At 39.9% G+C, this 27,563-nt stretch overlaps 1 protein-coding gene across 1 annotated transcript in view; it reads left to right on the top strand.

The window, feature by feature from the left end:
* KIAA2012 (KIAA2012 ortholog) overlaps positions 1 to 27,563 on the top strand; it is a 161,313-nt gene that overhangs the window by 7,031 nt on the left and 126,719 nt on the right. The window contains exons 3-7 of the mRNA XM_027873801.1: positions 16,275 to 16,437; positions 18,087 to 18,251; positions 24,104 to 24,261; positions 25,786 to 25,972; positions 27,183 to 27,313. Coding sequence (XP_027729602.1) covers positions 16,275 to 16,437; positions 18,087 to 18,251; positions 24,104 to 24,261; positions 25,786 to 25,972; positions 27,183 to 27,313 — 804 coding nt within the window. The remainder of the gene's footprint in view (positions 1 to 16,274; positions 16,438 to 18,086; positions 18,252 to 24,103; positions 24,262 to 25,785; positions 25,973 to 27,182; positions 27,314 to 27,563) is intronic.

Genomic DNA, 27,563 nt, shown 5'->3' with positions numbered 1-27,563 from the left:
CATAAGAAGTCTTGGAATATGATTGCATAGGAGACTTAGAGCTCAGGTATTAGCAGCATGGTTTGGCAAGAACATTGCTATATATCTGAGAAACAAAAGTTACTTTGCTTTTTTGTTCCAAAGTGTTTTTTAATTAACAGAAATATATTTTTATCTACTTCCCATCCCCTCTTCCCATTGAAAAAAAAAAGAAAAGAAAAATAAATTCCTTTTTTTACAAACATGCATAATCAAGCAAAATAAATTTCCTCACTAGCAATGTTCAAATATATATATATACATATACATATATATGATATATGACATATGATATATGATATATGTATGTATGTATGTCTCATTCTGGACCCTAAGTCCATCACCTCCATGTCAGGAGGTAGATAGCATCTTTCATCATTGATCCTTCAGAATCATGGGTGCTCATTGCATTGATCATTGTTTTTGTCTTTGCAATCTTGTTGTTACTGTACAAATTGTTCTCTTATTTCTCTTGCTCTTCTCATTTCATTTGTCATCAGTTTATAGAAGTCTTCAAAATTGTTTGTTTTATAATGGTGATGTTATTTTATAAATTGTTCTCCTGGTTCCACTTGCTTCACTCTGCACCAGTCCCTACAAGTCTTTCCATGTCTCTGAAATCATCCATTTCCTCATTTCTTATAGCACAATAGGATATATTCATATACCACAATTTATGCAGCCATTTCTTTTTTCCAGGATCACAACATTTTATTTTTTACAATGATATTTTATTTTCCCCCAATTACATGTAAAAACAATTTGTAACATTTGGGTTTTTTTTTAATTTTGAGTTCCAAATTCTCTCCCTTCCTCCCTTACCTCCCCCCTTCCTGAGATGGTAAACAATCTGATATAGGTTATACATGTACAATTATGTAAAACATATTTCCATATTAGTCATTTTGTGGAAGAAAATTTGAACCAAAAGAGAGAGAGACAGAGAGACAGAGAGAGAGAGAGAATGAAAAATAATGTGCTTCAGTCTGTATTCAGACTACCTCAGTTCTTTCTCTGGAGGAGGGTAGTATTTTTCATGATGAGTCCTTTGGGATCGTCTTAGAGCATTGAATTGCTGAGAATAGCCAAGTCATCCACAGTTATTCATTATACAATGTTTCTGTTACTGTGTATAATGTTCTCCTGGTTCTGCTCAATTCACTTAGCATCAGTTCATATAAGTCTTTCCAGGTTTTTCTGAAATCCACCTGCTCATTTCTTATAACACAATAGTATTCCATTACATTCATATACTACAACTTGTTCATCCATTCCACAATTAATGGCACTCCCTCACTGTCCAATTCTTAGACAAAAGGAGCTGCTATAAATACCGTTATACAAATAGGTCCCTTTCCCGTTGCAGCCATTTCTTAATTGATGGGCATTCTTTTAGTTTCCAGTTTTTTGCCAACACAAAAAGCACTGCTATAAATATTTTTTGATGTATGGGAACTTTTCTCCTTTCTTTGATCTCTTTTGTATATAGGCCTAGCAGTGGTAAACCTAGGTCACTGGCCATGCACTGTTTAATAAACTTTTGTGTATAATTCCCAACTGCTTTCCAGAATGGTTGTACCTATTCCCAGGTCCACCAAGAGTTTTATCATAGCCCATCCCCTCAAACAATTGTCGTTTTCTTTTTTTGTCATCTTTGCCAATCTCATGGTATCAGGTGGCAGCTCAGAATTGCACACCCTTTGACCTAGCAATAGCACTTCTAGGGCTGTATCCCAAAGAGATCATAAAAATAGGAAAAAGGACCCATATGTACAAAAAATATTTATAGCAGCTCTTTCTGTGGTGGCAAAGAATTGGAAATTGAGGGCATGCCCATCAACTGGGGAATGGCTGAACAAGATGTGGTATATGAATGTAATGGAATACTATTGTGCTATAAGAAATGATGAGCAAGTAGACTTCAGAAAAACCTGGAAAGACTTATATGGACTGATGCTGAGTGAAGTGAGCAGAACCAGGAGAACATTGTACACAGTGACAGCCACATTGTGAAATGAATAACTTTGATAGACTTAGCTCTTCTCAGCAATGCAATGATCTAAGACATCTCCAAAAGTCTAATGATGGAAAATGCTGTCCACATCCAGAAAAAGAACCATGGAGTCTGAATGCAGATCAAAGCATACTATTTGCTCTTTTTTTCCTTCTGTTTTGTTTCTTCTTTCTTGTGGTTCCTCCTATTGGTTCTAATTCTTCTTTACAACATGTCTAATGTGAAAATTAAAAAAAGAACTATCTGTTTATGTCCTTAGTCCACTTACCAATTGAGGAACATCTGTACTTTCTAGAGGTAGGAGGATATAGTGGAAAGGATGCTGGACTTAGAGTCAGGAAGTACCAGGTATGAATCCTGCCTCAGACACTAACTAGTGTGACCAATCTCTTTCACCCTCAGTTTCCCCAATCCCAGAGTTGTTGTGAAGATAATGTATATAAAGCACTTTGCAAACCTTAAATGCTCTCTAATCATCCTGCTGGTATAATTTGGTAAACTCTGTGTCACAGGAGCCAAAGGTTATAAGCTGAAAGGGTCTCAGAAAGAGTCAGGCAGGCGGCACAGTGGATAGAGCACTGGACCTGAAGTCAAGAAAATCTGAGTTCAAATCAAATCAGATACTTAACTAGCTGTGTTACCCTGGGCAAGTCACTAATTGCTATTTGCCTCAGTTTCCTCATCTGTAAAAGAGGCCTCCCAGATTTGTTGTGAGGATAAAATTAAATAATATTTGTAAAGTACTTTGCAAACCTTAAAGCACTATATAAATGCTAGCTATTAAATTATTATTATAGACTTAGTCCAACACCCTCATTTTTTAAAGGCTTAATCTCCCAATCTTTCCCAAGCTAAAAAGGCAGGAGCTACTCACAGCCTGGTGCCACTTTGATCAGCATGAGATCTTTTACCTGCTCTGACTCCCTCCCTGCCCAGCTTGCCCCTCCCCGACAACCAGGCTTGTCAATGCTGAACTCAGTATGGACACCTGATCAATCCAGCCCAATGCGGCTCAAGAGCTCTGCCAGCCTCAGTCATTCCGGTAGCAGGGATCAGATATGGGTTGCCACATTCACATCTCTTCATTTTACAAAAAAAAAAAAAAAACTTAAGCCCAGAGAAATGAAGTGACTCTCAATTTCACACAGGTAATTAATTGTCAGAGGAAGGATTCAAACCCAGGTCTTCTGATTCTAAATCGAGAAGTCTTTCCATTATACCAATTTGGCTGCCCTTCTTCCACCCCTAGCCTAGCCATTTTCCTTGTGACTCAAGGACAAGAAGTCAACTAGCTTCCTGTTGCTTTTTTCTTTTTTTCTGAAGAGATCAGGTAATAGCCATGCCTTTGATTCTTCAGTGGGAACCTAAGCTCTCCCGAGTCTTTAAATGCTGCCAGTTGCCGGGTCTTTCTAAAAATCAACTTTGCTTCAGGTGCCAGGGAGGGTTACTTTTCAACCCTTTAGCACTTGGCTAATGTGGTCAAGAGAGTCACTGAGATCAGGCACCTCCCAAGTCATCAGGACCCTGGGAGCCATTCATTACACCTGGCATTCGGAAAGTCGGACAGGTCCATACAGGCCAGCTGTTAAATGGAGCACGTGGTGTGGGAGTTTGGATAATGGGCTGCTCTGTGCACACTAATTAGTCATTTCAGTAGAAACTAGAAGCCAAAAGTTGATTGGCAAACAGCACAATAGCAGGTTTGAGCAATCGGAATCGAGGCCACAGCCAATACCTCCTCTCCTGGCATTGTTTACTTCCCTGTTTCAGAAACTGCCTTCCAAGTTCCCTCCTGTCTTCCAGTTTTTCTCTTGCTTGTTCTTTTAAGGTTGGAGAGTGGGGGAAGAAGTTAAGTTTGAGAGAAGAGGGAAGGAAACTGCTGCTGAAGACTTTATTCTCACCAAGGGAGGAGTGGTTGTTACAGCAGAAATGATGGGAACCTTTTGGGGAAGTAATTGTTTCATTTCAGCATTCACAATAGAAAAGGAAAAGAAAGCCAGGAATGGTCTGAACCACACCCCAGATTTTTGGAGGGCAGATTTCAAAGGGTTCAGGGAAAGGATCAGTAAGATTCCCATAGACAAAAATTCTAAGACTCAAGGGAGAAGGGAAGTTCTACAGATAGAAACTGTTGTAAGGAAGCTCAAAGCTGACCACAGATGCATGTTATGGGGAGAGGGGAAGGGAGAAATAATTCCAGAGAGGGAAAAAAAAAGGAGAATTGCTTAAAGAGACTAATGTGGCTACACAGGGAACTCATTAACCAACTTAGGTTTGAAAAAAACATAGTTTTCTCATTTGTAAAATGGGGATAATAACAGCACCCACCTACCTCCCAGGGTTGTTGTGAGGATCAAATGAGATGATTGTAAAACATAAGTGTTTTAGCACAATGCCTGACACATAGTAAGTGCTATAGGTGGCAAGCTGGACCTGGCAATCAGGAAGATCTGAGTTCAAGTCCAGGTTCAGGCATTTACTAGCTGTGTGACCCTGGGCATGTCATTTAACCCCTATTTACCTCACCTGTAAAATGGGGACATACTAGAGAAGGAATCACTCCAATACTTTACAAAAAAAAAAAAAATAACAAAAACCCAAACCCATGGATTATGTCCACGGGGTCATGAAGAATTGGATACGGCTGAACGACCAAACAACAATATTACTACTACTACTACTACTACCACTACTACTACTACTTATACTACTACTATTACAGTAGAGAGAAACAAGGACATAAAGTGGTCCTATAAAATAAAATAAATGAGCTCCAAAGCCCTGAGTAAGCTAAGATTGATAATTAATGCCAAACAACAAATAGTGTTGTTGTCTTTTTTAAAGCTATGTCAGGGACAAGAGCTGGATCAAAAAAGAATGAGGACTGCTGGCTATAATGGAAGAGATTATGATAATACATGAGAGGAAGAACACAGAGCTACTCAAATCTGATTTAGTTTGTGTTTTCTCTGACAACAATAATAAGCTTTGGACTAGAAAGAATAGAACCAAAAAGAATGATTATTAAGGAGTTAAAACCTGAGATAAGAAAGGAGATAATAAAACAGCATCTAGTTGTCCTTGGTGAGTTCATGTTACTAGGCTCAAAAGAACTATGTCCTATGGATGGAAAAAAATTGGTGTGACTGTTGAGTCAATCATTGTCAATGGTCATCCATGAATTATGGATAGTGGGAAAGGTAATACAGATAGAGGTGATGTGAAGAGAGAGTTGATACAGGGACAGAGAAGGGCAAATGTCCTGATTTTCAAACTAAGGAAGAAAATAAAGTCTACAAACTATGAACTTATAAGCTCTTTGCTTCAATTACTTAGTAAAATTTTAGACTGTATTATTAAAGGGATGGTTTAATAAATATCCAGAAAAGGAAGTAGTGATCACAGGAGTTAGCTAGCATAGCTGCATCAAAAACAGATCTTACCAGCCGAACTCATTTCCTTTTTTGAAGGGGCTATTAGACTGGTAGGTCAGGTCAATACTATAGCCATAGTTTGCCTCCCTAATTTACCAGCATTGGATAAATTGTACAAAATAGCTCTGATGCTCATTGTATGGGCAAGATGGCATCATGAAGGCTAGGTAAAAGTACCATGAGGTAGTCTTAGAATTGGTTTGAATGACTGGATCCAAAAATTAGTCATAAGTGGTATCTTGGAAGGAATTCCCTGGTGGAGGAACCAGGATTTGTCCTTAGCCCTAGGCTATTAGACATTTTTTATCAGATGATAAAGGTACAGGTGGCATGTTTCTCAAGTTTGCTGAGAAGGGAAAGCTGAAATAGATAACATGTTCAATGATAGAGACGTGGATATAAAAATATCTCTATAAACCCAGTCTAAGATGATTTTAAAAAACTTTTATTAAGGTACTTTTTTAAAACATCATAATCATTTCCCCTCCCCCATTGAACTTTCCCTTGTAGTGCTGAAAAAAGGTTAAGCAAAATTGACCTTCCTCCTGGCCCTGTTTGACAACATATGCAACACTACTCGTTCTCAATTCCCGGTCTTGACACTGAAAGTAAGAATGTTTTATTTATTTATTCTAAGGGACCAAGATTGATAATGGCAATTAAGCTAAATATCCTCTGGTGTTGAGAGTCTCCATTTCTTTCAAGCATTGAGTAGATTTTTCTCCTAATTCTCCTTATTCTTCTCTGTATCAGTTCATACAAGTCTCCCCATGTTTCCCTGAATTATTCATATGCATTGTTTTGTTTTGTTTTTAGGCAATTGGGGTTAAGTGACTTGCGCAGGGTCACACAACTAGTAAGCGTCAAGTGTTTGGTCTGAGGCGCGATTTGAACTCAGGTCCTCCTGACTTCAGGGTCGGTGCTCTATCCACTGCGCCACCTACCCCCCCCATATACATTATTTCTTAAGGTACAATAGTATTTAATTCTGTTACACCGGGGACATTGTGAGATTCAAATGAGATAATGGATACAAAGCTAACCTTACAAACTAAAGCACTATATTTGTTGTTGTTCAGTTGTGTCCAGCTCTTCATGATCCAATTTGGGGTTTTCTTGGCAAAGATACTCGAGTGGTTTGCCATTCCATTCTTCAGCTCATTTTACAGATGAAGAAACTGAGACTGACAGAAGTTAAGTGACTTGCCCAGGGTCACACAGCTAGTAAATGTCTGAGGCCAGATTTGAACTCAGGTCTTCCTGACTCCAGGCCTGGCATTCTATCCACTGAGCCACCTAGCTGCCCAAAGCACTATACAAATTTCAGTTATGATTATTGTTATTAGCCTATAGTCACCAGGCTTTCGATCTACTGATGATTTCTTCACTCCCCGAGCTTTCTACTGTTCTGCTGACCTCAAGCAATGTAAAGAGAGCAATATAGGGTTTTACTGATAAATGTTTCACAACCAGGTACTCCTTCCCCCCCCAAAAAAAATGTTTACACACCCACTTTTAAGTTTGCTCTGCATTATTAACACTTACTTAAACTTTACAATTAACAAAACAATAAATCAAGCCCTGATTTGTAGTGATTGTCACTTTCTGCAATTTAAATGGTCACAATGAAAATTTAATAATCAGCTCTTGCAAACTGGTTAGAGCTGGCTCCAGCACACCCTATAGGATAGTTTGTTCTATTGATGGGAACCTACTCTGTTTCCAAATATTTTTTACTACCACAAAACTGCTTTAATAAATATTTTCACATATCTGGGATCTGTCTTTGAGCCGGTAGCACACTAGATAGAGAGGCCTGTTAGGCCTGGAGTCAGGAAGACCTGAGTTCCAATCTGGTCTCAAATACTTACTAGCTATGTTACCCTAGGCAAGTCACTTAACTTCTGTGTCAGTTTCCTCAACTGTAAAATGGGAATAATAGTAACAATTTTAATAGCATCTATCTTACAATGTTGTTGTGTGGATCAAATGAGATAATATTCGTAAAAAGCTGGTTAGTATAGCGCCTAGCAGGGAATTTTCTTGCATAATTCCAAATAATTTTCCAAAATGATTGAACCAGTTCATAGCTGCAATAGGTATTAGTGTGCATGTCTTAACATGGCACTTTCCATATTTTATCATATAAGATGAAATTTAACATGGACAAATGTAGTCTTACACTTGGGATCAAAGAAACTGAAAAAAATATTCCAGGGAAATTCATAAAGGTAATATGAGTCAACGATATGATATTTCAGCCAAAAAAGAAAAAAAGGTAATGTGATCAGTCTGCATTAAGAGATCTAGTTTTCAAGATCTGGGAGGTGATTAGCAGTAGCCCTGCTGTATTCTGCCTGGTCAGGCCACATCTGGGGTATTTCGTTCAGTTTGGGGCATCATATTTGTGGAAGGACCTTGACAAGCTGGAGATCCGCCAGAGGCTACCTGGATGATCATGCCTTATGAGGACTGATTGAAAGAACTGGGGATATTTGTGCAGGAGAAAAGAAGATTTATGGAAATATGATCACTGACTAAGAATTTTAAGGATTGTCATATGAGTAAGGCAACTAAAATCCCGGGATGCTTATTGGTGGCCACACATATATAATGAAGCAAGAATGTGGGACAGGAAGAAAATAATGAATTTTTCTCTTAGCCTAACTTTTGTACTTGCTCAGATTTATTTGTAAGGCAAGACCCAAAGGCTTGGGAGGCCTGAAGAAAATCATGGCATTCCAGACCCAAAAAGCCCTTTGTGGTTTATTAGAAGGAAGCCCTAAAGTTAATTTGAGGGGGCTGCATGTTGGCAATTCAATCACACTGATCCTCCCCCTCTGCATTATTTCTCTCCATGTTTACTCTTCTTAGGGATGGTGTTATTTGTGGGAGAGTATAATCCAGATTTATGAAGGAAAGTTCTATTGCTACTTTAGTAATTATACCATTTCATAAAATGTCTTTGCATTAAAATAATTGTGTCCTTTGGAAGACTAGAAAGAAAGTATTATTGTTGCTGTTCAGTCTTCATTTTTTGAAAAGACCAATGACATCACTAGGGTGATGTCTTGACTTTCAAGTAAATTCAATTTAAGTGAGGCAGAGCTTTGAAATGTCATCTGCTTCACTCCAGAGTCATCTCAGTCCAGTGGCAAGACAGAAGTCAAGACAACTGGTACATTGGTGGGGAGTAAGTAGTGAGCTATTCTGACTGTATTTAAGTGCAAAGAGGACCTTAAATCTGGAATGTGGTGATTCTGGGGACCTCGGGAAGTCTCGGGTGCTTCATGGAATTATATATGTCATAGAACTTAGGTTGCAGAGAGGCGGCTTTAGGCTTGATGTATGGGAAAATTTCCTAGTAGTTCTATCTAAAAGTGGAATGAGATACCTTGGAATGCTGTGGGTTCCCCCCACTGGACGTTTTCAAGCAAAGTCTGGATAAGCCACTCATTAGGTAGCTTGTAAAGGGGATCCTTACATTCTTGTTTCTGGCACAGGGAAGGCCCCTTTCCAACTGTAAAATTCTTCATGCAAGTTAATGAATGTTGTCATTCAGCCGTTTCAGTCGTCTCCAACTCTTCATGACCCCACTTGGGGTTTTCTTGGCAAAGATACTGGAGTGGTTTGCCATTTACTTTCACAGATGAGGAAACTGAGGCAAATGAGTTAACTGACTTGGGTCACACAGCTAGTAAGTATCTGAGGTCAGATTTGAACTCAGGAAGATGAGTCTTCCTGACCTCACACTTGGCACTCTATCCACTGTGTCACCTAGCTGCAAGTTAGCAAATACATAAATTCAATTCTAAATGCTATAAACACTCTGAATTTTTTTATTTATTTAATTTATTTTTATTTATTTAATTTATTTTTATTTACGTCTTTTCTCTTTCCATCACAGTCATTTTACCTCCTCTCTTCAGAATGAACTCTCCCTTATGTGATTGACTTCTTGTGCAGCCCTAATCAACACTCTCTGTTTCCCTTTGCCTCGGAGCATCCATCTTTTTAAAGGAGGATGATGAAATCAATCCCATTAATATCTCAAAATACACATGAAAAATTATTTTGAAAACCAACTGCCTACTGCACACCTCCTACTGGATATGCCACCTTCCACTCAGTATGTCCACAACTAAATTCATCATCTTTTCCCTATAATCAGTCCTTCCTACTAACATGTCCGTTTCTGTTCACACCATCATTTTCCAAGTCACTCAGGTTTGAAACCTCAGCTTCATCTTTCACATCCATTTCCCTCCCCCACTCCAATCAGTTTATATATTCCTAACTCTGTAACATCTATCGCATCTGCCCCCTGTTTTCTACTTCTACAGCAACTATCCTAATTAAGGCTCTTGGCACCTCTCACCTGGACTATTCCAATAGTACAATCTCCTCCCAACTATACTTCCTGTTCCTAATCTCTTTCTTTCACAATGTCCATATAATCGACTGAATATAACATTCTGATTACAAGAAACCATGGCCACTGGTATCCGGTGGCCTCTATAATCTGATTCCAATCCCCTTTCAGTGTTATCTCGTACCGTTCCACCTCGTGGAATTTATATTTTGGCCAAATTGTACACTTACCATCTTATCTGCTTTGTCTGTTCTGGTTTGGGACAGGCCGTGCCTGCAATGCCCTCCTTACCTCCCTTCAAACATCACCTCATGTTTCTGCCTGTTTAAATACTTCCCTTCCTTCAAGGCCCAAGTCAGGTTCCACATATCCATGAAATCTTCACTGATTCCCCCAGATAGAAAATTTTATCTGTACTTAAATTTCTCATAATATTTTGTGTGGACTTTGCCATGATCTTTCTCGCGCTTGTATCAGAATAAATTCCTCAATAATCTATATCTTCTTTTGTCTTTATATCCCTAGCACCTAGCTCCATACCTTTCACATAGTAGACACTAAATATATTTTTTGTTTTTGAATGGAATGAGGTTGGAAAATACTTCAGGAGGTCAATAGCAGCCTCCCACTTCAGGCAAAAGTACAACTGATGATCTCTAGCCCCCAGGAAAAGAGATTCCCCAAACTTTTCTTGGCAGTTAACTCTGCTATTGCACAAGCTACCCACAATAAAGCACTTTGCAACTATGCTGTGCTCCAGCAACACTAAATAATGAGAATAATAACAACAGAGGGCTTGCCTGAACCCATACAGTGTGTCATCCCCATCCTTAAACTGATAGAGGCCTCTCTGGAGAGGTGATCCAGATGCACTGGGGGGAAATGCCAGTTGAAGGATAAACAGGAGAAATAGCGATAGCGATAATAGCAACTAGTCATATATAACTAGCAATATTTCCAAGGCCTGTGTTTATAGGTTTGTGTTGGGAAACAAGACAGCAAATTTTAAGGTCATTTTGAATCTACCACCACCACCCTCCTTTGCTGTTGTTACTTGCCCTTTGGAAAGGGCCGTGAGAATTCCTGCATTGGATTGGCTGTTTTTTCCAGTCTCTTCTTGCATCTCAATGGTACTAGGTACACACCTAGTACTATGTAAGCTGTCTGGACACTTGTCGAGGTTACTTAATGTTCTGTACTGAGATCCCAAGCATCCATGCAATTTAGACTTCTAGTGATCATAGCCAAGAGGCTTTATCCGTTATCGTTAATACGTATTATAGGGCTCTCCATAATTTGGAACTAGCTCAACTTTTCGTATTTATCTTATGTTACTCCTCTTCAAGCACTGAATTCATTCACCAATCCCTACTAAAACCTTTCTCTTGCTCTCTCTAGGCTCATTGCTCTGATTGCTACCTCTCCCACTCTTTGAATTGTATTTCTTTTTCTCCTGCTCTTGAATTTAAATCTAGCCTTAGACACTTTTCAGCTGTGTGACCTCGGGCAAGCCACCTAACTTATGTCTGCCTCAGTTTCCTTAACTATAAATGAGGATAACAATAGTATCTACTTCACAGTGTTGTTGTGGGCATCAAGTGAGGTAATATGTGTAAAGTGCTTGGCACAGTATCTGGCATATAGCATGTGCTTAAAAAATGCTTGTTTCCTTCTTCCCTTCCCATACAAACCCTGTGCTCTCATATTTCCATACCTTCACTCTCAATGTTTCTTATGCCTTGATGTCCTCTTACTTCTTTTCCTGTTAAGTTACTATTCAGCTTAAATGCTGTCTCTTTCCCCAAAGTCTTCTCTGATTCCCCTAATTGGTCAGGGTCATCTCCCTGGGACCTTAATTTGTTTTCAAACCCTCCAATGTACTTACATATAATTACATGTAATATTATATATCATCTCTACCTGTGTTGGTGGTTTATCTTTAATTAGGATGATAGATTTAGAGCTAGACCTTAAAAGACCCTAGGTTAACCCCCTCATCTTACAAATAAGGAAAATGAGGCCTGGAGAAGTTAAATGCCTTGAAAGTTCATACAAGTAATAAGTCATTAGGTATTATGGGTAAAATAAATAGTGTAAAACACAGCTCTTACATTTGGAAGAATTACATGCCTTCTATTTCAATGCCTTGAAAGTTCATACAAGTAATAAGTCATTAGGTATTATGGGTAAAATAAATAGTGTAAAACACAGCTCTTACATTTGGAAGAATTACAATCTAAGTGGGAAGGAAGTATATGAATATCAAAGCTTTCATACTTACTTTGGTAAGGGTGGACCACAGTTTGAAGATAATATGCCTGAGCCCAGAGATAGAACTAATTTATGATGCCAGGAGCAAAGCTAGTTAAATGTCACCAGCCCCTCCTCCCTCTCCCCATACCATCTCCTCCCAAACACATTTTTGCCTGAAGTTCCTATATACCTCAGGTGCACTTCTGGCTCCCCATCCCTACTGAACCCCTTCGTTGGCATTCTCCATTCTCTAGGCTCGTTACTCTGATCGCTGTCATCACCACTCTTAGAATGGCATTTCTTTTCCTCCTATTCCCTCACTTTTTATAGCATCTCAATTCACAATGGACACATGTAAGCTAAGCTCAAGACCATGCTTACCTCACCCCCACACCCTCTATAACTCCATGGTAGAAGCTCTTAAGGTCTCTCACCAGCCTTTGAGGAGTTTTGCGGCCTGAAAAGCAGGGTGATGTGGTAAATAGAACGTTAGTCTTGGAGTCAGGAAGATATGGGTTCAAGTCTTGTTTTTGATACCCACTAGCTGTGTGAGGTCTTTTGGACCTCAGTTTTCTCATCAATAAAATGGAGATTATAAAACCTGTAGCACCTATCTCACAGGGTTGTCATGAGGATCAAATGAAATGATATACATAAAGTACTCTGCAAACTTTAAGGTATTATGGAAAAGTCAGTGATTATTCTGTGTGTGTGTACATTGGTAATAGAATGGGATAAAATAGGACTGAGAAAGCCCTTTCATGTGATATGAGGAATCTCCCAGCCTGCACAGCAAACTTCAGGATTTCAAAGCTCATAAACTTGGGGACCTTAGAGATCATCCACTTGAGGGGTCTTAACCTTTTCTGTGTCCTGGACCCCTTTGGGAGTCTGGGCGTGCTTTACACAGTGCCTCACACATATTGTTGTTGTTTGTCCTTCATTCTGGAAGAGGACCGTGACATCAAGGAGGTGGTGCCATGACATGCAAGTGAATTGGATTTAAGCGAGGGAGGGCTGTGCAAAGTCACCAGCCTGACTGTCTCCTTCAGAGCCATCTAGGTCCAGTGGCAAGTTATAGATCAGGACAACTGGAGATGGCCCAGGATCCAGTTGGGGACCTTGGCCTTTTTAACTTAAGGTCTTTAACAGGTCTCAGTTTGACTGAGGTACACCCATTCAGTGATTAAGTGTAAATAAGAAATGAGTAAGAGAATGGCCTCATTACTTAGTAAAAAAAAAAAAATCAATCTGGGAGGGGAAGACTTTCAGGTTTTCTGGCCAAAGCATAAACAATTGCTATTTACATTCATTCTGAGCCAATCAGCTCACGCATAGTCAGCATTTCATAAATGCTTGTTGTCTGACAGCACCCTTTCTCAGAATAATGTTTGTTGCCTACATTCATAGTTGAAGAAAATAACAAATTTCAGTTAAAGTTTAGGGAAAATAAAGTGGAATTTTTTTTTCCCATCTAAGTTTCACAGGCCCCCTGAAATCTATCCATGGATCACTTGGTTAAGACTCTCTGATCTAGTCCAAAGCCTTGATTTTGCTGATAAGGGAACTGAGGCCAAGATAAGATGAGTGACTTACTCAAGGTTACACAGACAGTAACAGAGTTGACAGGGAGAACTCAAGACTTCTTTCCTCTGGACCTATTATCTTATAGGTGGTCAGGCCTTTTGTGCCTTCTTCCACTCTCTCAGATAATGTAGGTGGCTGCCAACCATTTGCCAACCAGCCTTGCTCAACCCCCACCCCCCACCCCCACTTATCTCCTTTGCAAGTTCCATATTTCTCATTCACAGTTGGAAGGGAGATCAGAAGCTTTCTACTCCAGCTCATACCTGAGTAAGAATTCTATATACACATACCTGAGAAGTGTTCCTTCTGCCTTTGCATGAAGACTGTTAATGAGGGGGTCCCACTATACACCACCATCCCATTCCACTTTTGGATAGTTCTGATCATGAGGTAGTTTTTCCTTAAGCCAATCCTAAATTCACACCTTCTTCCTCTTTCAGGCAAAGTTCTACCATTAGCGATCCTTTCCATTCTGTAGATTAATTTGTACATCAGGACATTTTTACAAACACCTTTTCTGAAGCCAAACACATGCCTTCCTAAGACAACTACAGGCAGACAGTTTCTCATCAGCTAAATGGCAGACCATTTTTCGTCTGGCTGAAAGTTGGCAGAAAGCTTCTTCTGTTCCCCACCCCACCCCACCCCCACTCCTGTGCACAAATGGGTTTATGGTTTCAAGGTGTGAATTGGTTCCACCAAGCAGCATAATTACAAGCAAGGTCAGCATTAGTTTTTCACAATCTAATTAAGCCAACTTGGCACCTAAGCAACAGACAGCTAACTACCTTTCTCCTCTTACCTTTCCAGCTTGGTGTATGCTGGGCAAATTACTTTATTAGGTTAAGTCATATAGCTCAGAGACTTGGCTTTGGTAAGCTGTTTAAAAATCTCTCTCCTTCCGTAATAGTTGTGTTTAGGGTTTGGGCAAATAAAATTTAGAAGAAGGGATTTGAACAAAGCCCTTCACAAAGTTTCTCCTACTGTTTTTGTGGAAAAGCCAGGGAGACATGGGCCAGCTGGTAGTTTGATTTGGTAGATTTGGAAATGGTGTAATGGCCATATTCAAAGATAGTCATTAAGGGTTCAATGTCAACATGGAAGAAGGTCTTTGGTGCTCCGAGGATTTGAGTTTGGCCCGGAGTTGTCTAACATTTTCATTGATGGCTTGCCTAAAAGGCCAAAGGACTTGCTTATCAAGTTTGCAGATAACACAAAGCTGGGCAGGGTAGCTAACACATTTGATGATAGAGTCAGGGTCCAAAAAGATTATGTTAGGCTAGAACATTGAGCCAAATCTAAAAAGATTTAAACTAATAGAAATCAATGCAAAGTCTTACACTGGAGGTTTTTTTTTTTAATCAAGTTGGGAGATAGATCATCTAAAAACAATCTTGGGGTCTCAGTGGACTGCAACATGAGCTAACAGTGAGATACAGGAGCTCAAAAAGCTAACTTTTTGGGGACTAAGAGAGGAATAAGGGTTGGTAAGAGTATGACAGTGACAGTTGAATTGTCCTCTGTCCTGCTCAGGCTACATCTGCAGTACTGTATTCACTTTTGGGGGTACCATATTTAGGAGGGATATTGAAAAGCAGGAAATCTTTTAGAGGAGTTCAAAAAGGACCTTTTAGAGGAGTTCAAAAAGGCTTATCAGATGCCTTCAAATTATGCCATATAAGAATCAGTTGGGGAAACTGAGGATGGTTAGCCTGGAGAAGAGAAAATTAAGTGGACTATACTTTGAGGGAAGGGATTCTGAGATGTGAGTACATGGGCTTGGGGTATGACTTGATTATTGCATTCTTAATCTTTTAAGTGATATTTTATTTTTCCCAATTATATGTAGAGGCAATTTTTAACATTCTTTCTTAAAAATGTTGAGTTTCAAATTTTCTCCCTCCCTCTCTCACCTCCCCTCTCCCTGAGATGGTAAGCAATTTGATATAGGTTATATATGTGCAGCCATGTAAAACATTTCCACCTTAGTCATGTTGTAAAGGAAGAAAGAGACCAAAAGAAAAAAAACCATGAAAAACATTGCATTATTAATTTGATAAATATAATAATAACCAGGCTGAGGTATAGGATAACACTTTCACATATACTATTTGAGTCATTCCTCATAATAACCCTGTGAGGTAGAGATTTAACAGATGAAGAAACTGAGGTTCAGAGAGTTTAAGTAAGTCATCCAGGGTCACACAGTAAGTGACAGAAGTGAGACACAGAGTCAGGGTCCTTCCCACTCCTCCTATTACTTTTGAAATAATTTTCATAGAGTGTGTTAAGTTATGGATTTTCTTCTCAGGAGTTTTATCACTCTCTAACGTTCTATCTTAACTCAGGATCTGGTATTTGTCATCCTTTTCTGATTCCCTCCAACTCCAAATCTGTTGAGGCCTTTAAGAACTTCATCCTGCACTTTCTCAGTTTTTGTGTCTGTTGGCTGAGATATGTACTCTTGTTGCCTTCAGGCACTTTAGGGAGTTTCCTAAGATTATTGATGAGGGATCTGTGAACCCAACTCTATCAGCCGTACAAAGCCTCTGAGCCCCTAATTGATGAGTTTGTCTCTTGTCTGTTATCCCTGCAGAAAGATCAGAAGTACTGGGGTTGGCAACCATACTTACGTTCCCTAAGTAAGCCAGATAGCCAGAATGAACAGCAGATTCGTCCAGGCTATTCAGCCAAGAGGTACCTCTTCAGCCTCTTTCAAAATTGGACTTCGGGCACTTTGTACAAGCTCCAATGTTCAGGTCAGTGATGAGATTGGTGAGTGAGGGGAGTTTGGATAAACCTAACCCAAATATCCCAGGGTTGTTGTTGTGATTTAGTCTTTTCATTCATGTCTTGTGACCCCATTTGGTGTTTTCTTGGGCAAAGATGTTGGAGTGGTTTGTCATTTCCTTCTCTGGCTTTATTTTACAGATAAGGAAACTGAGGCAAACAGGGTTAAGTGATTTGCAAACAGGGTCAAGTGGTCGTACAGCTAGTCAGTGCCTGAGGCCAGATTCGAACTCAGGAAAATGAGTCTGCCTGACTCCAGGCTTGGTGCTGTATGCACTATGGTGCCACCTAGCTGCCCCTAATGTCCTGCTAAAGCACAAGTGGAGTTGAAGGATCTGGGTTCAAATCCCACCTCTTCCACTTAACCATCCTTGGTGACTTTAGGCATGCCATTGAACTCCTCTAGATTTCAACTTCCTCATCTGAAAATGATCAAGGTGGCCTAGCTGATCTCTACAGTCTTTACCATACCTGATCCTATGACCCCTGTATCTCCCATTAAAGCTGAAGGAAACAAAATTACTGTCCCTATCTAAAGTATGCAGTCAATTTTGCTTTAAATTAGGGGTACCTAACCAGTAGATCACAATCTGCCAACTCCCCCAAAAAGTCTTTGAGTCCATTGTCTACCAGCTGCCCAGGGAAACACAACTGCCATTGGCACCCTCCTCCGTCCAGCTCCACCACATTGCTGGGCTTTACAGCCATCATTCCTCACAACCCACTTGGGAACTTCCTTACCAGCAGCCTCTCTCCCGGCTCTGGGGTAATCTCAAAGCTTCACAGAAGTAAGAAGTCACTTCTCTCCCCTTATAAGAAAAGGTTGGAGATCTGTGCTATACAGGCTGGCAATTCTCCAGTGGAAATGGCTCCAAAGTGAGATGGAAACCCTGGAAGAAGTCTCATTCTTATTGCAAAATAATAATAATAATAATAATAATAATAAATGAAGAAGAGAAGGTGATGGGGGTGAGGGGATGGGAGTGTGACATTTGCTATGAGTAAGGGGCAGTGTGTGGGGGGGGTTATCCTTTCCCTCCTTTGGTACAAACTATTGGCAAGCAGCCAAGATCGCACTTTACCAGTTTACCTCAGCACTAACCATGCAACTTCCCTCTAGTGCTCAAAAATCACCTGGAGAATAACTTTTCTCTCACCTTGTAGGCTTATATTTGAGTGAAAAGAGGGCAGCTGCCTTCCCAAGGGAACTAGAAGCCAGGGGTTGCAACCATGGGGTTGATTATATTTAAGTTCCAGACCCTGGGTTCCAGGCAGTTGCATTTATTTAACCTTCATGAAATGTTCATAGATAATGTTAACATGTGGTTTTCTAAGTTGATTTGCTACCTTCGAGTGTTTTTATTTGAGTGTGACACCATTGGTCTAGAATCTCCCATAGAAAGCAAAGATAGTTTCAGTTTGCCAAAGAAGGCCCAATTGGACCTTCTCTGTCTTTGCAATTCACTGAGATGTTAGGGATGACCAGGACCAGATTTCTCTCTCACAGTCTGTAATCTCACAGTCAATCTGATCAGGATTCCTCTAATCATCCCTCCCACCCACTTTAGTGTCCGAATGGTTACCCCAGCCAGATAACTGATATGCTCCATTATTTCAGGGTATATCAGGGACCCTAGGTTGTTCCAGGACAATCAGCTTTACTTGCCAAATCACCTCAGGAGGCAACAGGATCTCTCAGCCGTACCATCAAAATACCATCTCCTGCCTGTTTACCCTTCAGTCTCTCCTTTCTGGACTCAGAAAGAACAACTGGCTGATGAAGGTTTGTGGTGAACTTAGGGCTAGTTTTTTCTTTAAATGTATTTGGGCCCTTAATTTCTTCTAATGGCATTTCCCAAAATATAGCCAAAGAATCTGGGGCCTTAGTTTACTCATTTGTGAAATTAATTACCTCTAATATTCTTGCCAGTTCTAACAATCTATGACTCTGCCACTTGTGGTGTGGCAGAATGGTGAGTTAAATGTTTCAGAAACTGCTATTGGGGAGTGACTTTGAAGGATAGAATAAGTCAAGAGTTGAGGCATGGAAGCTATCATAAGGGGAAAGAAAGTCCAAGGGCAGGTACTATAGTATCTCTGGGAAGAAGGAATAAAAGAGTCTAGAGTATCATAAATATTAATTGTGGAGAATGCCAGAAAAAATAAGCATTAATTGTGGGGAATGCTGGAAAGGGGAACTTTAAGTATAAAATCAGAAAGGAAAAGCATTTAATTTGCTTATTTTACAAACTTTAAGAGAAAAAGCCCATTAATCATCTTCTCATTAAAATTTGCTGAGATGCCAAAGACTGGGATGGATGGAGAGGATATCGTGGAAGAGATGACAGAGATTAGCTCCTACCGTTCATCATGAGTTGTCCATGGTCTACCTCAGCTGGTTAAGTGAAGGAACTTAGACGAGATCTAGTCTTGACTTTTAGGCAAGTGTGGTTTCTGCCACTAACAACAGTGCCTCTTTGTAGAGATGCTGGCCCATAGCATTCTACAAAAATAGTCTAGAATCATAGGATTAGAAAAATCTCAGAAACCAGGTAGGTCAGTTAGTTAGATAATATCTGGAGAATTGGCAACCAGTTCTGGGGGCTCAATTTTAGGAAGGGTCTGGACAAGGTGAAGTACATCCCCAGAGGAGGGTGACTAGGATGATGAGATATACACCATGCCAAGTCACATGAAGATCATTTGAAAAGAACTGGGAATGTTTAGCCTGGAGAAGTGAAGATATAATACCTGTCTTCAAGTATTTGAAGGACTATTGCTGAGAAGAGAGATTAGAATTGTTCTGCTTACCCATAGAAAACAAAAAAAGAAATGATGGAGGAAATTGCAAAGAGGCAAATTAGGGATCACTGTAAGGAAAAACTTCCTAACTAATTTTTGTTGCTCAGTCTTTTCAGTCACGCCCATAGTTCACGTCCAACTCTTTGTGACTCCGTTGGGTTTTCTTAGGAAAGATACTGGAATGGTTTGTCATTTCCTTCTGCAGCTCATTTTACAGATGAGAAAACTGAGGCAAACAGGGTAAAGTGGCTTGTCCAGGGTCATACAGCTATTAGGTGTTTGAGGTCAGATTTGAACTCAGGTCTTCCTGACTCCAGGCCCAGCACTCTAGCAATTAGAGTTGTCCCAAAAATGGAATCAGCTGCTTTGAAAGGTAGTGAATTCCTCTTCAGTGGAGGTCATCAAGTGGAAACTTGTTTTAAATTTCATACAGGTAATTTTGGACCAGGATGAGTTGAGTTAGATAATTCTCAGAATCCCATCCAGTGCTATGAGGGGGTTAGAATGTCCTCCTTTTCACAGGACACACTTTTAAGTTTAATCAACATTGTTAACATTTTTTCCATCACTTTCTTAAGTCTAAAAAAAAATCAACAAAACAATATATGAAGCCCTAACTTGTATTATTTGCTTGATTTCTGAAGTGTGGTTGCTCACATTGAAAATTTAACTATTAGCTCTCAAAAGCTGGTCCTCCAGCTGGCTTCAGTGTACCAATGATCCTCCCATCTTTAAGATTCTGAGATCTAAATCAGTGGTGTCAAACTCAAATAGAAACAGAACCACTAATCCATACATAAGGATCTCTGCTGGCCATATGTTGCCTCACTTTAAAAAATATAGTGTTTTTTATGTAGTATTATATTTTTATTTATTTTTTAAGTGTTTCCCAATTATATTTTAATCTGGTTGGGGGCTGGGGGTACCTGCCTACTTATAGGCCACATGTTTGACACCTCTGATCTAGTGCATCACTTAATTTCTACTTTGTCTTGAATTTCTGGGAACACAGTAAGGAATCCATTTGTAAGAAATTTCAGTAGGAGATAGCTTTTCTTTGTATCACTAATAAATAGCCCCAAAAGAATGCTACTATTTAGTATTAGAACATAATTGATGTGGGTTACTAATTGATCTTACCTTTTCATGAATAGGAAAAATCTTTTGTTCTTTCATTCTTAATTCCCTTTAAATAAAGAGCTTCCTGCCTTCTGCAGTGATGATTTCATTGGCCGTTTCTATAGAATCACAGGGTACCCCAATGGCCCATCGCCACTCCTTAAGGAAGGAACACACAATGTATTTTCCCATCATTTTAACCCTAAGCAGAGAGGAGCCATTATGACTTGCCTAACTATTGTAACAGGCCAAGGGGGATAAAGAGGCCAGGAAGGAAAGAGAGGTATAGTTCATCTCAGCTCCCAGTTTATGTGCTCCAACACATCACTTGTACCTAATTGGAAGGCAGAGCCCCAAGAACCAACAAGCAGTTCACCTCAGTTCCCCTCTCCTTCCACTCAGGCTTTGCAGACATTTTTTGGATCCTTTTTTTTCATGATGTAGTGATGCAAGGCCTTGTCTTTTGTTTTCAACATCCTGGGTCAGCCAGTTGCAATTAAGCACAAGCCAATGAAACAGGTGGTGATATTTACTCAGAAAAATCCAGGTTTCCCCGAAGACAGATTGGGCTATTTATTCAGCCACACCTGTAGCATTCTGCCATTGAACAGAACTCTCTCCCTAGTCTCATTTGGAAGAAAATTGAATGAGGTGAGGGGTCATTTGGTCAGCATTCTACCTCCTCTGTGCACTCAAAAGAGAATAGTTTGGGTCCAAGCTTTTTACCCAGGCAAGCTCTGGGAGATCTGGCTCAGTATCAGGAGATGTATTCAAAGGATCCAGTATAACCAGGTTAATTCAGAGATCACTGTCAGAGTTTGGGTCCTAAAAACAACCCCATCTTCCCAGAGTCTTTTCAGACTAAAATGAAATGGAAAAGCATTTATTAAGTACTTACTAGGTGCCAAGCACTGTGCTAAGTACTAGAAATACAAATAAATACAGTCCCTGCTCTCAAGGAGCTTACATTCTTATGGGGGAGTCAAACACAAAAAGCACATGGTGGACAAGGAGAGACACTTTGGTCTGGAAAGTTACTGGAATGGTAATAGGAGCCTAGAGGAGCAGACTGATACACTCCAACACATCATCGAAGAACAATGGCAAAGTTGATTTAATCATGACTGCAGAACTGGAATGGAGGATGGGGAAGGTCCTCATAAAGTTTACAGCGGAGATGGCTGGAGAATCAGGAGTGAAGTGAAATGATTACCCAGGAACAATGGTCACCAGTCTGGAAAGCGGGCCTCCAGAGGAGAAGATTCTCTGGTCTGCAAAGGTAATACGGGAGATGGCCAGAGAGTTGGGAGTGAAGCAATTGAGAATGATCCAGGCTGTGTCACACTTAACCCAGGTCACACCTTACAGGCTTAGCAGAAAGCCAGACTTGTCTTCCAAAGTGGGAACAGGGCAAGGGTGGGGAATAGGGCCCATACCGATGGAGTCCAGACTGCCAATGAGGATAAGGACAGACAAGGAGGGAGCGCCTGGAGGAGGAGACGGAGTGACATGGGGAAATGAGGGAAGTCATCAGAAAGTCTGCACAGCTACCCCAGCACGGCCTCAGGTCTGAAGACAACCCACACATTGTTTTAAGAATCTGCCCCCTGTGAGTGGAGGTGTTGCTAAAGATTGGCTCCAAACGAGGCAGGTTTGCCAGATTGTTTCATCTATAAATCTACCTTGAGTAAGTGATGAAAATCGCTGCAGGACCCTTTAAACCACTGTTGAAAGATTTGTTAACTGTGCTTCAGTCATCTGTTGACTCAGATCCTTCCTGTGTGTTTTGCAGATTAAAAAAAAAAAAAGGTAACAGGGTAATTCAGAGATTCTATGCAGCTCATAAGATCATCTAATACAGGGGTGGGGAACCTGCAGCCTCGAGGCCACATGTGGCCCTCCAAGTCCTCGAGTGCAGCCGCTGGACTGAATCCAAATTCCCAAAAGATTCTGTGAAGTTTAGATTCAGTCCAAGGGCAGCACTTGAGGACCTAGAGGGCCACATGTGGCCTCGAGGCTGCAGGTCCCCTCCCCCCCATCTAATATAACCCCCTCATTTTATTTATTTTTTTGGTGAGGCAATTAGGGTTAAGTGATTTGCCCAGGGTCACACAGCTAGTAAATTTCAAGTGTCTGAGGCCTGATTTGAACTCAGGTCCTCCTGACTCCAGGGCCAGTGTTCTATCCACTGTGCCACCTAGCTGCCCCCAAACCCCCTCATTTTACACATGAAGAAACTGAGGCCCAGTTAAAATGAAGCGTCTTGTCCAAAATTGCAGAAATTAACAGCAAAGTAGGCATTCAAATCCATCTTCTCTGCTTCCAAATCCAGAAGTCTCTTAACTATGCCGCAGTTGAGGTCCAACAGTGACTAGGTAGTGTAGTGGCTGGAATGCTCAGTTGAGAGTCAAGAGAATGTAAGTTCAAATCCAGCCTCAGACACTTAATAGCCATGTGACCCCGGGCAAGTCACTTAAATTGTCAACCTCAGTTTGCTTATCTGTAAACTAGGGATAATAATAGCACCTACCTCTGAAGATCAAATGAGGTCATATTGATAAAGTAGTTTGCAAATGCTAACTGTTATCATTAGCAATCCATAGTCCCCTTGCAAAAAAAAAAAATAGTAACAGTCAACCCAAGTAGTAGCTTATATCAAACTGAGCTGTCACTGACTATGAGGTAGGGTTGACATTCATCCTGTAGAAAAAGCATAAGAACTGACTGTTGGTAACTTTCTGCGTGACCTCAAATAGGTCTTTTCTCACACTCTAGACTTTGGTCTCTTTCTTGTTTAACAATTCATTCTCTAACCTCCTTCTGCTCTAATACTCCATAGTTGATAATGATGATAATAATAGTAACAATTATAGTAATACTAAAATTAATAGAATAGTAATTAATCAATAGTACTTGTTTAGTAATTTTTCAGTCATGTCCTACTTTTGGGTATCTCGTTTGGGGTTTTCTTACGCAAAGATACTAGAATGGCTTGCCATTTCCTTCTCCAGCTCATTTTACAGAGGAGGAAACTGAGGCAAACTAATAATATAGTAATTAATAATTAATATTACTATACTACCAATGAACTATAATTAGTTAGCTAATTATAGTCATTGGTAGTATAGTAATACTAATAGTAATTGTGCCTAGCACAAAGCAGGTACTTAATAAACTTTTATGGATTGATTGATTAATATGAGAGAGGCACTGTGGAATCTTGAGGGGGAAAGTATTGGAATTGGTGACGGAGGACAAGTTTTCCTACTTAATACTTGGGTGATCATGAGCAAATCTTAACTGCTTTGGTGCTCAGTTTCTACATCTACAAAATGAAGGGTTAAGCTAGATGATCTATGACATTTTCCAGCTCTCATATTCCATGGGGCAGATGATGACAATGATGATAATAATAAAGAAGAAGAAATAACTCACATTTATTAAGTGCTGTAAGATTTATAAAGTACTTTAGTCTCCACAATCCTTTGATGTGGATAAGAAGAGAGGAGAGAGATGGAGACAAGGGCATAGTGGAGGAGAGCCTTTAATGTGAGGATGTTCTATTTACCTTGGATTTGGAAAGTGATGATGGAATGCCAGTTCTGGAACTCAGAGAAGCAGCAAGCTGGCAGCTCTGGGAAACCAGCTTAGCCCAACAGCCTCCACCATGCCCATGTGTTCTGTTTCAGTACTGATCCACTGTCTGCCTTACAGATACAAGTGACCTTGATAATGAGGAATCTGAAGATAGTGATGTGGAGAAGGAAGATTCCAGAGCTGAAAAACACTGGGAAAAAAAGGTTCCACTCCCTCCACTGAGACAGAAGCCTCCAGGGAGGGCCACTTGGCTGAAAAATGAAGCCTATGCAGAGGTATCATTTTTAATCTCAATTGGGCTATCCTTTATGATTCTTTCTGTCTTCTGATTAAATACTATTCCTCCTAGTTAGGAGGTCCTTGGGGTTTCTGAGTATTTTAGCCCTTCACGTAGTATCAGAAAACTTAACTATGGGAAAATGTGAATTTAACAAGAACCTATAATTAAGGAAGAAATGTGTTATGGCGGAGAGTGTCAAGAGTCAGAGGACCTGAGTCTGAATCTCACCTATGATGCTTACTTTCTGTGTGACCTTGGACAGAGAGTCCACTCAAGCTCCCCAAACTTCAATTTCCTCGTATGTAAAAAGCAGAGTGGGCTGGCTATACAACATCTATGCTCCCTACAGCTATGATCCTATGATTTTGTCAGGGTAAAAATCAATCAATGAATCAAAAAGCACCTACTATCTGTCAGGTACTGTACCAGGTGCTAGTAATTCAAGTACAAAGCATGATACAATCTCTGCTGGTAAGGTACTAAATGGAGGAAACAAAAACATATGAAATATATGCAGTATAAATATAGAGTTAATACACACAACCAAATACAATGTAGTTTGGAAGGAAAGATAGCAGTTGAAAGGATCAGGAAAGACTTCATGCAAAAAAAAAAAAACCCAAAACCAAATGGTACGTGTATTGCATCTTAAAGGAAAAGCAGAACTCTTTGAGGTAGTTGTAAGGAAATACTGCATTCCAGGCATAAAGGATGGTCAATGAAAAAACCTGGAGATGGGAGTTGAGTTGTCTTGTGTGAAGAGAAGGCCAGTTTGGCTATATCACGAAGTATAAGAGGGAGAAAATAATGCCCAGTATGTCTGGAAAGATAGTTTGGAACCTAGCCGTGTAGGGTTTTAAAAGCTAAAGAGAGAAGTTAATAGTTTATCCTAGAAGCAATAGGAAACCACTAGAGTTGATGGAGTTGATTCACATGGTCAGATATGTACTTTAGGAAAATCACTTTGACAGGAATTTTTAGGCTGGGCTGCAGAAGGGAGAGATTTGAGACAGGGGGTCTTAATAGGAAGCTCTCCCAATCATACTAGCAAGAGGTGGCAGGGGTCTGAAAACTCATCTGTAACTTAGGGTGTGGGTATTCATGTGTTCATAAGATCATGGATTTCAGTCTGTAAGGGGCCAGTCTTAGAGAGTTGCAAGAGGTTTAAAATGACTTACCTCCAGTCATATATTAAGTTAGTAGGACATGCTGATAGAAATGCTCCAAGTAATTATTACCAGAACAATTTAGCTTTAAATCACAAATGCTCAGAGGTCAGGCACCATATCTGTTTAAATATTTTGGTCCAACAGATTTACTAATTGATGCTGAATAAATACAGAACAGAAAGTTTGACCAAAGGGGTCTCACTCATGGCCCTGTGCTCTGCCTAGAACATAAAGAAGAGGGGTCTATGTGATCCTTAACTTAAGTCAAGTAACAAAGTCTAGTTGCTAAAAATATACTTTTCAGGATGTTCATGAAAGCATGTTTATAATTATACGTATCTGCTTCCTAGGACACATGGATGGAGCCTCACCAAGGAATACAAGCTTTAAAAAAGAGCCAAGGACACCATGGAAAGTCCCACCCACCTTTAGGGAGTGGCTCTTTGTTTGACGACATTGAAACTCCCCGGTTCCTGAGTCAAAGATCCCATAGTACATTCTACGGAGGCACCTTCCCAGACAGGAAGACATACCTCAGTGGTAAGAAGCACAAGGTTGCTGTCTCTAGATCAGTATGAATCTGATTGCTCTGGAAAAACCGAAAAATACAGAACATACTACTTTGTCTTGACCTCTATTACCTTGGAAAGAAGGTAAAGCTAGGATATGTTTGGGGGGGGGGCATGGAATTCCACCTGGTTCACCAAGAGGCAAACTTGGTACAGTGGAAATACAGGGCTAGACTTGGAATCTGTAAGGACTAGATAAAAATCGCTATTCAGACATCATTCTAGCCACGCAAACTTGGGCAAGTCATTTTTAACCTCTCAGCCTCAGTTTTCTTATCTGCCAAATGGGGACAATACCTATAGTATCTACCTGACTGGGTAGCTGTGAGGCCCATATGAGAGTACCTATTGTTAAGTGTTTTATGCACTTTAAAGTGCTATGTAAATGCCCATTATTATCATCAATTATAAATATTAATAGTTTTAAATTAAATAATAAGTAGAATTAAACTTTATTATTTAATAATGATAATTCAACTATATTTACTATTATAAAATCAAATTACAATTATAGTTAATTTTTATTTATTAGTAATAATGAGTCCTTTTTAGGCAAACATCTCTTTCCTAACCATCCATTCCAGCATTTCTTCCACCCAACAAGAAGTTGAAGCTCATAAAATGTGCTTTGAATCTTCCTGATGTCTGTGGCATCACCCTCTGCCTTTCTTCTAGGGAACAGAAAACTAATATTCCTACTTTTCATTCTATCACCTGTTGTAAACAAGTTTTCATCTATCAGGGAACATGTGGCCTTCTAGGTCCTTGGGTGTAGCCTTTTGACTAAGTCCAAGTTTTACAGAATAAATCTTTTTTATTAAAGGGATTTATTCTGTGAAGTTTGGATTCAGTCAAAGGGCCACATTTGAGGACCTGGAGGGCCACATGTGGCCTTGAGGCCATAGGTTCCCCACTCCTGACTATCTTATCCTTGTCCCTTCTAGGTGGAAATAATCTCTCTTTCCTTGGTACCCCATTGTTTGCATTTTTCATATTCTCTTTTGTATTATAGGTATTTGTGTACCTGGCTTCTCTCCACTGCTACTGGTTGCTCTGTGGGGGCAGGGAACACATCTTGATTTTCTTGTTCCCCAGAGCAAGGAGTACCTGCTTTGTACATAGCAAGTGCTTAATAAATGTTTCTCAAGTGAGTTAATCTTCTTTTATGCATTCACAAGGGAATGTGAAGATCTCCAAAAGCAGACACCAAATGTTTCCAGAACTTCTGATAGAAAGATGTGTTTTACCGCCTGTTCAACCCACCATCAGCCCAGAGCAAAACGTGCCTAGAAAAGTAAAGAAAAAAAAGGTTCGTTTGAATAAGGTTAATCTGGGTTCAGAAATTCAATGAATAAAGTTCTTGTTTTCATGTGATTATAGATGTTGAACTTAAAGAGAACTTGGAAGTCATCTAGTCCAAAGCTGTCATTTTACAGATGATGAAACTGAGGTTCAGAGATGGTATGTAACTTATCCAAGGTCACAGAACTAATATCAGAGGCAGGATATGAATCCAGGTCTTCCTGACTCCAGAGGAGCGTTCTACGCACTGTAATAGC

The sequence above is a fragment of the Vombatus ursinus genome, unplaced genomic scaffold (genome assembly GCF_900497805.2).
Source record: "Vombatus ursinus unplaced genomic scaffold, bare-nosed wombat genome assembly UNPS02014802.1, whole genome shotgun sequence".
NCBI lineage: Eukaryota > Metazoa > Chordata > Mammalia > Diprotodontia > Vombatidae > Vombatus > Vombatus ursinus.
The sequence above is the reverse complement of the archived record's forward strand: the minus strand, read 5'-3'. Positions and strand labels throughout refer to the sequence as shown.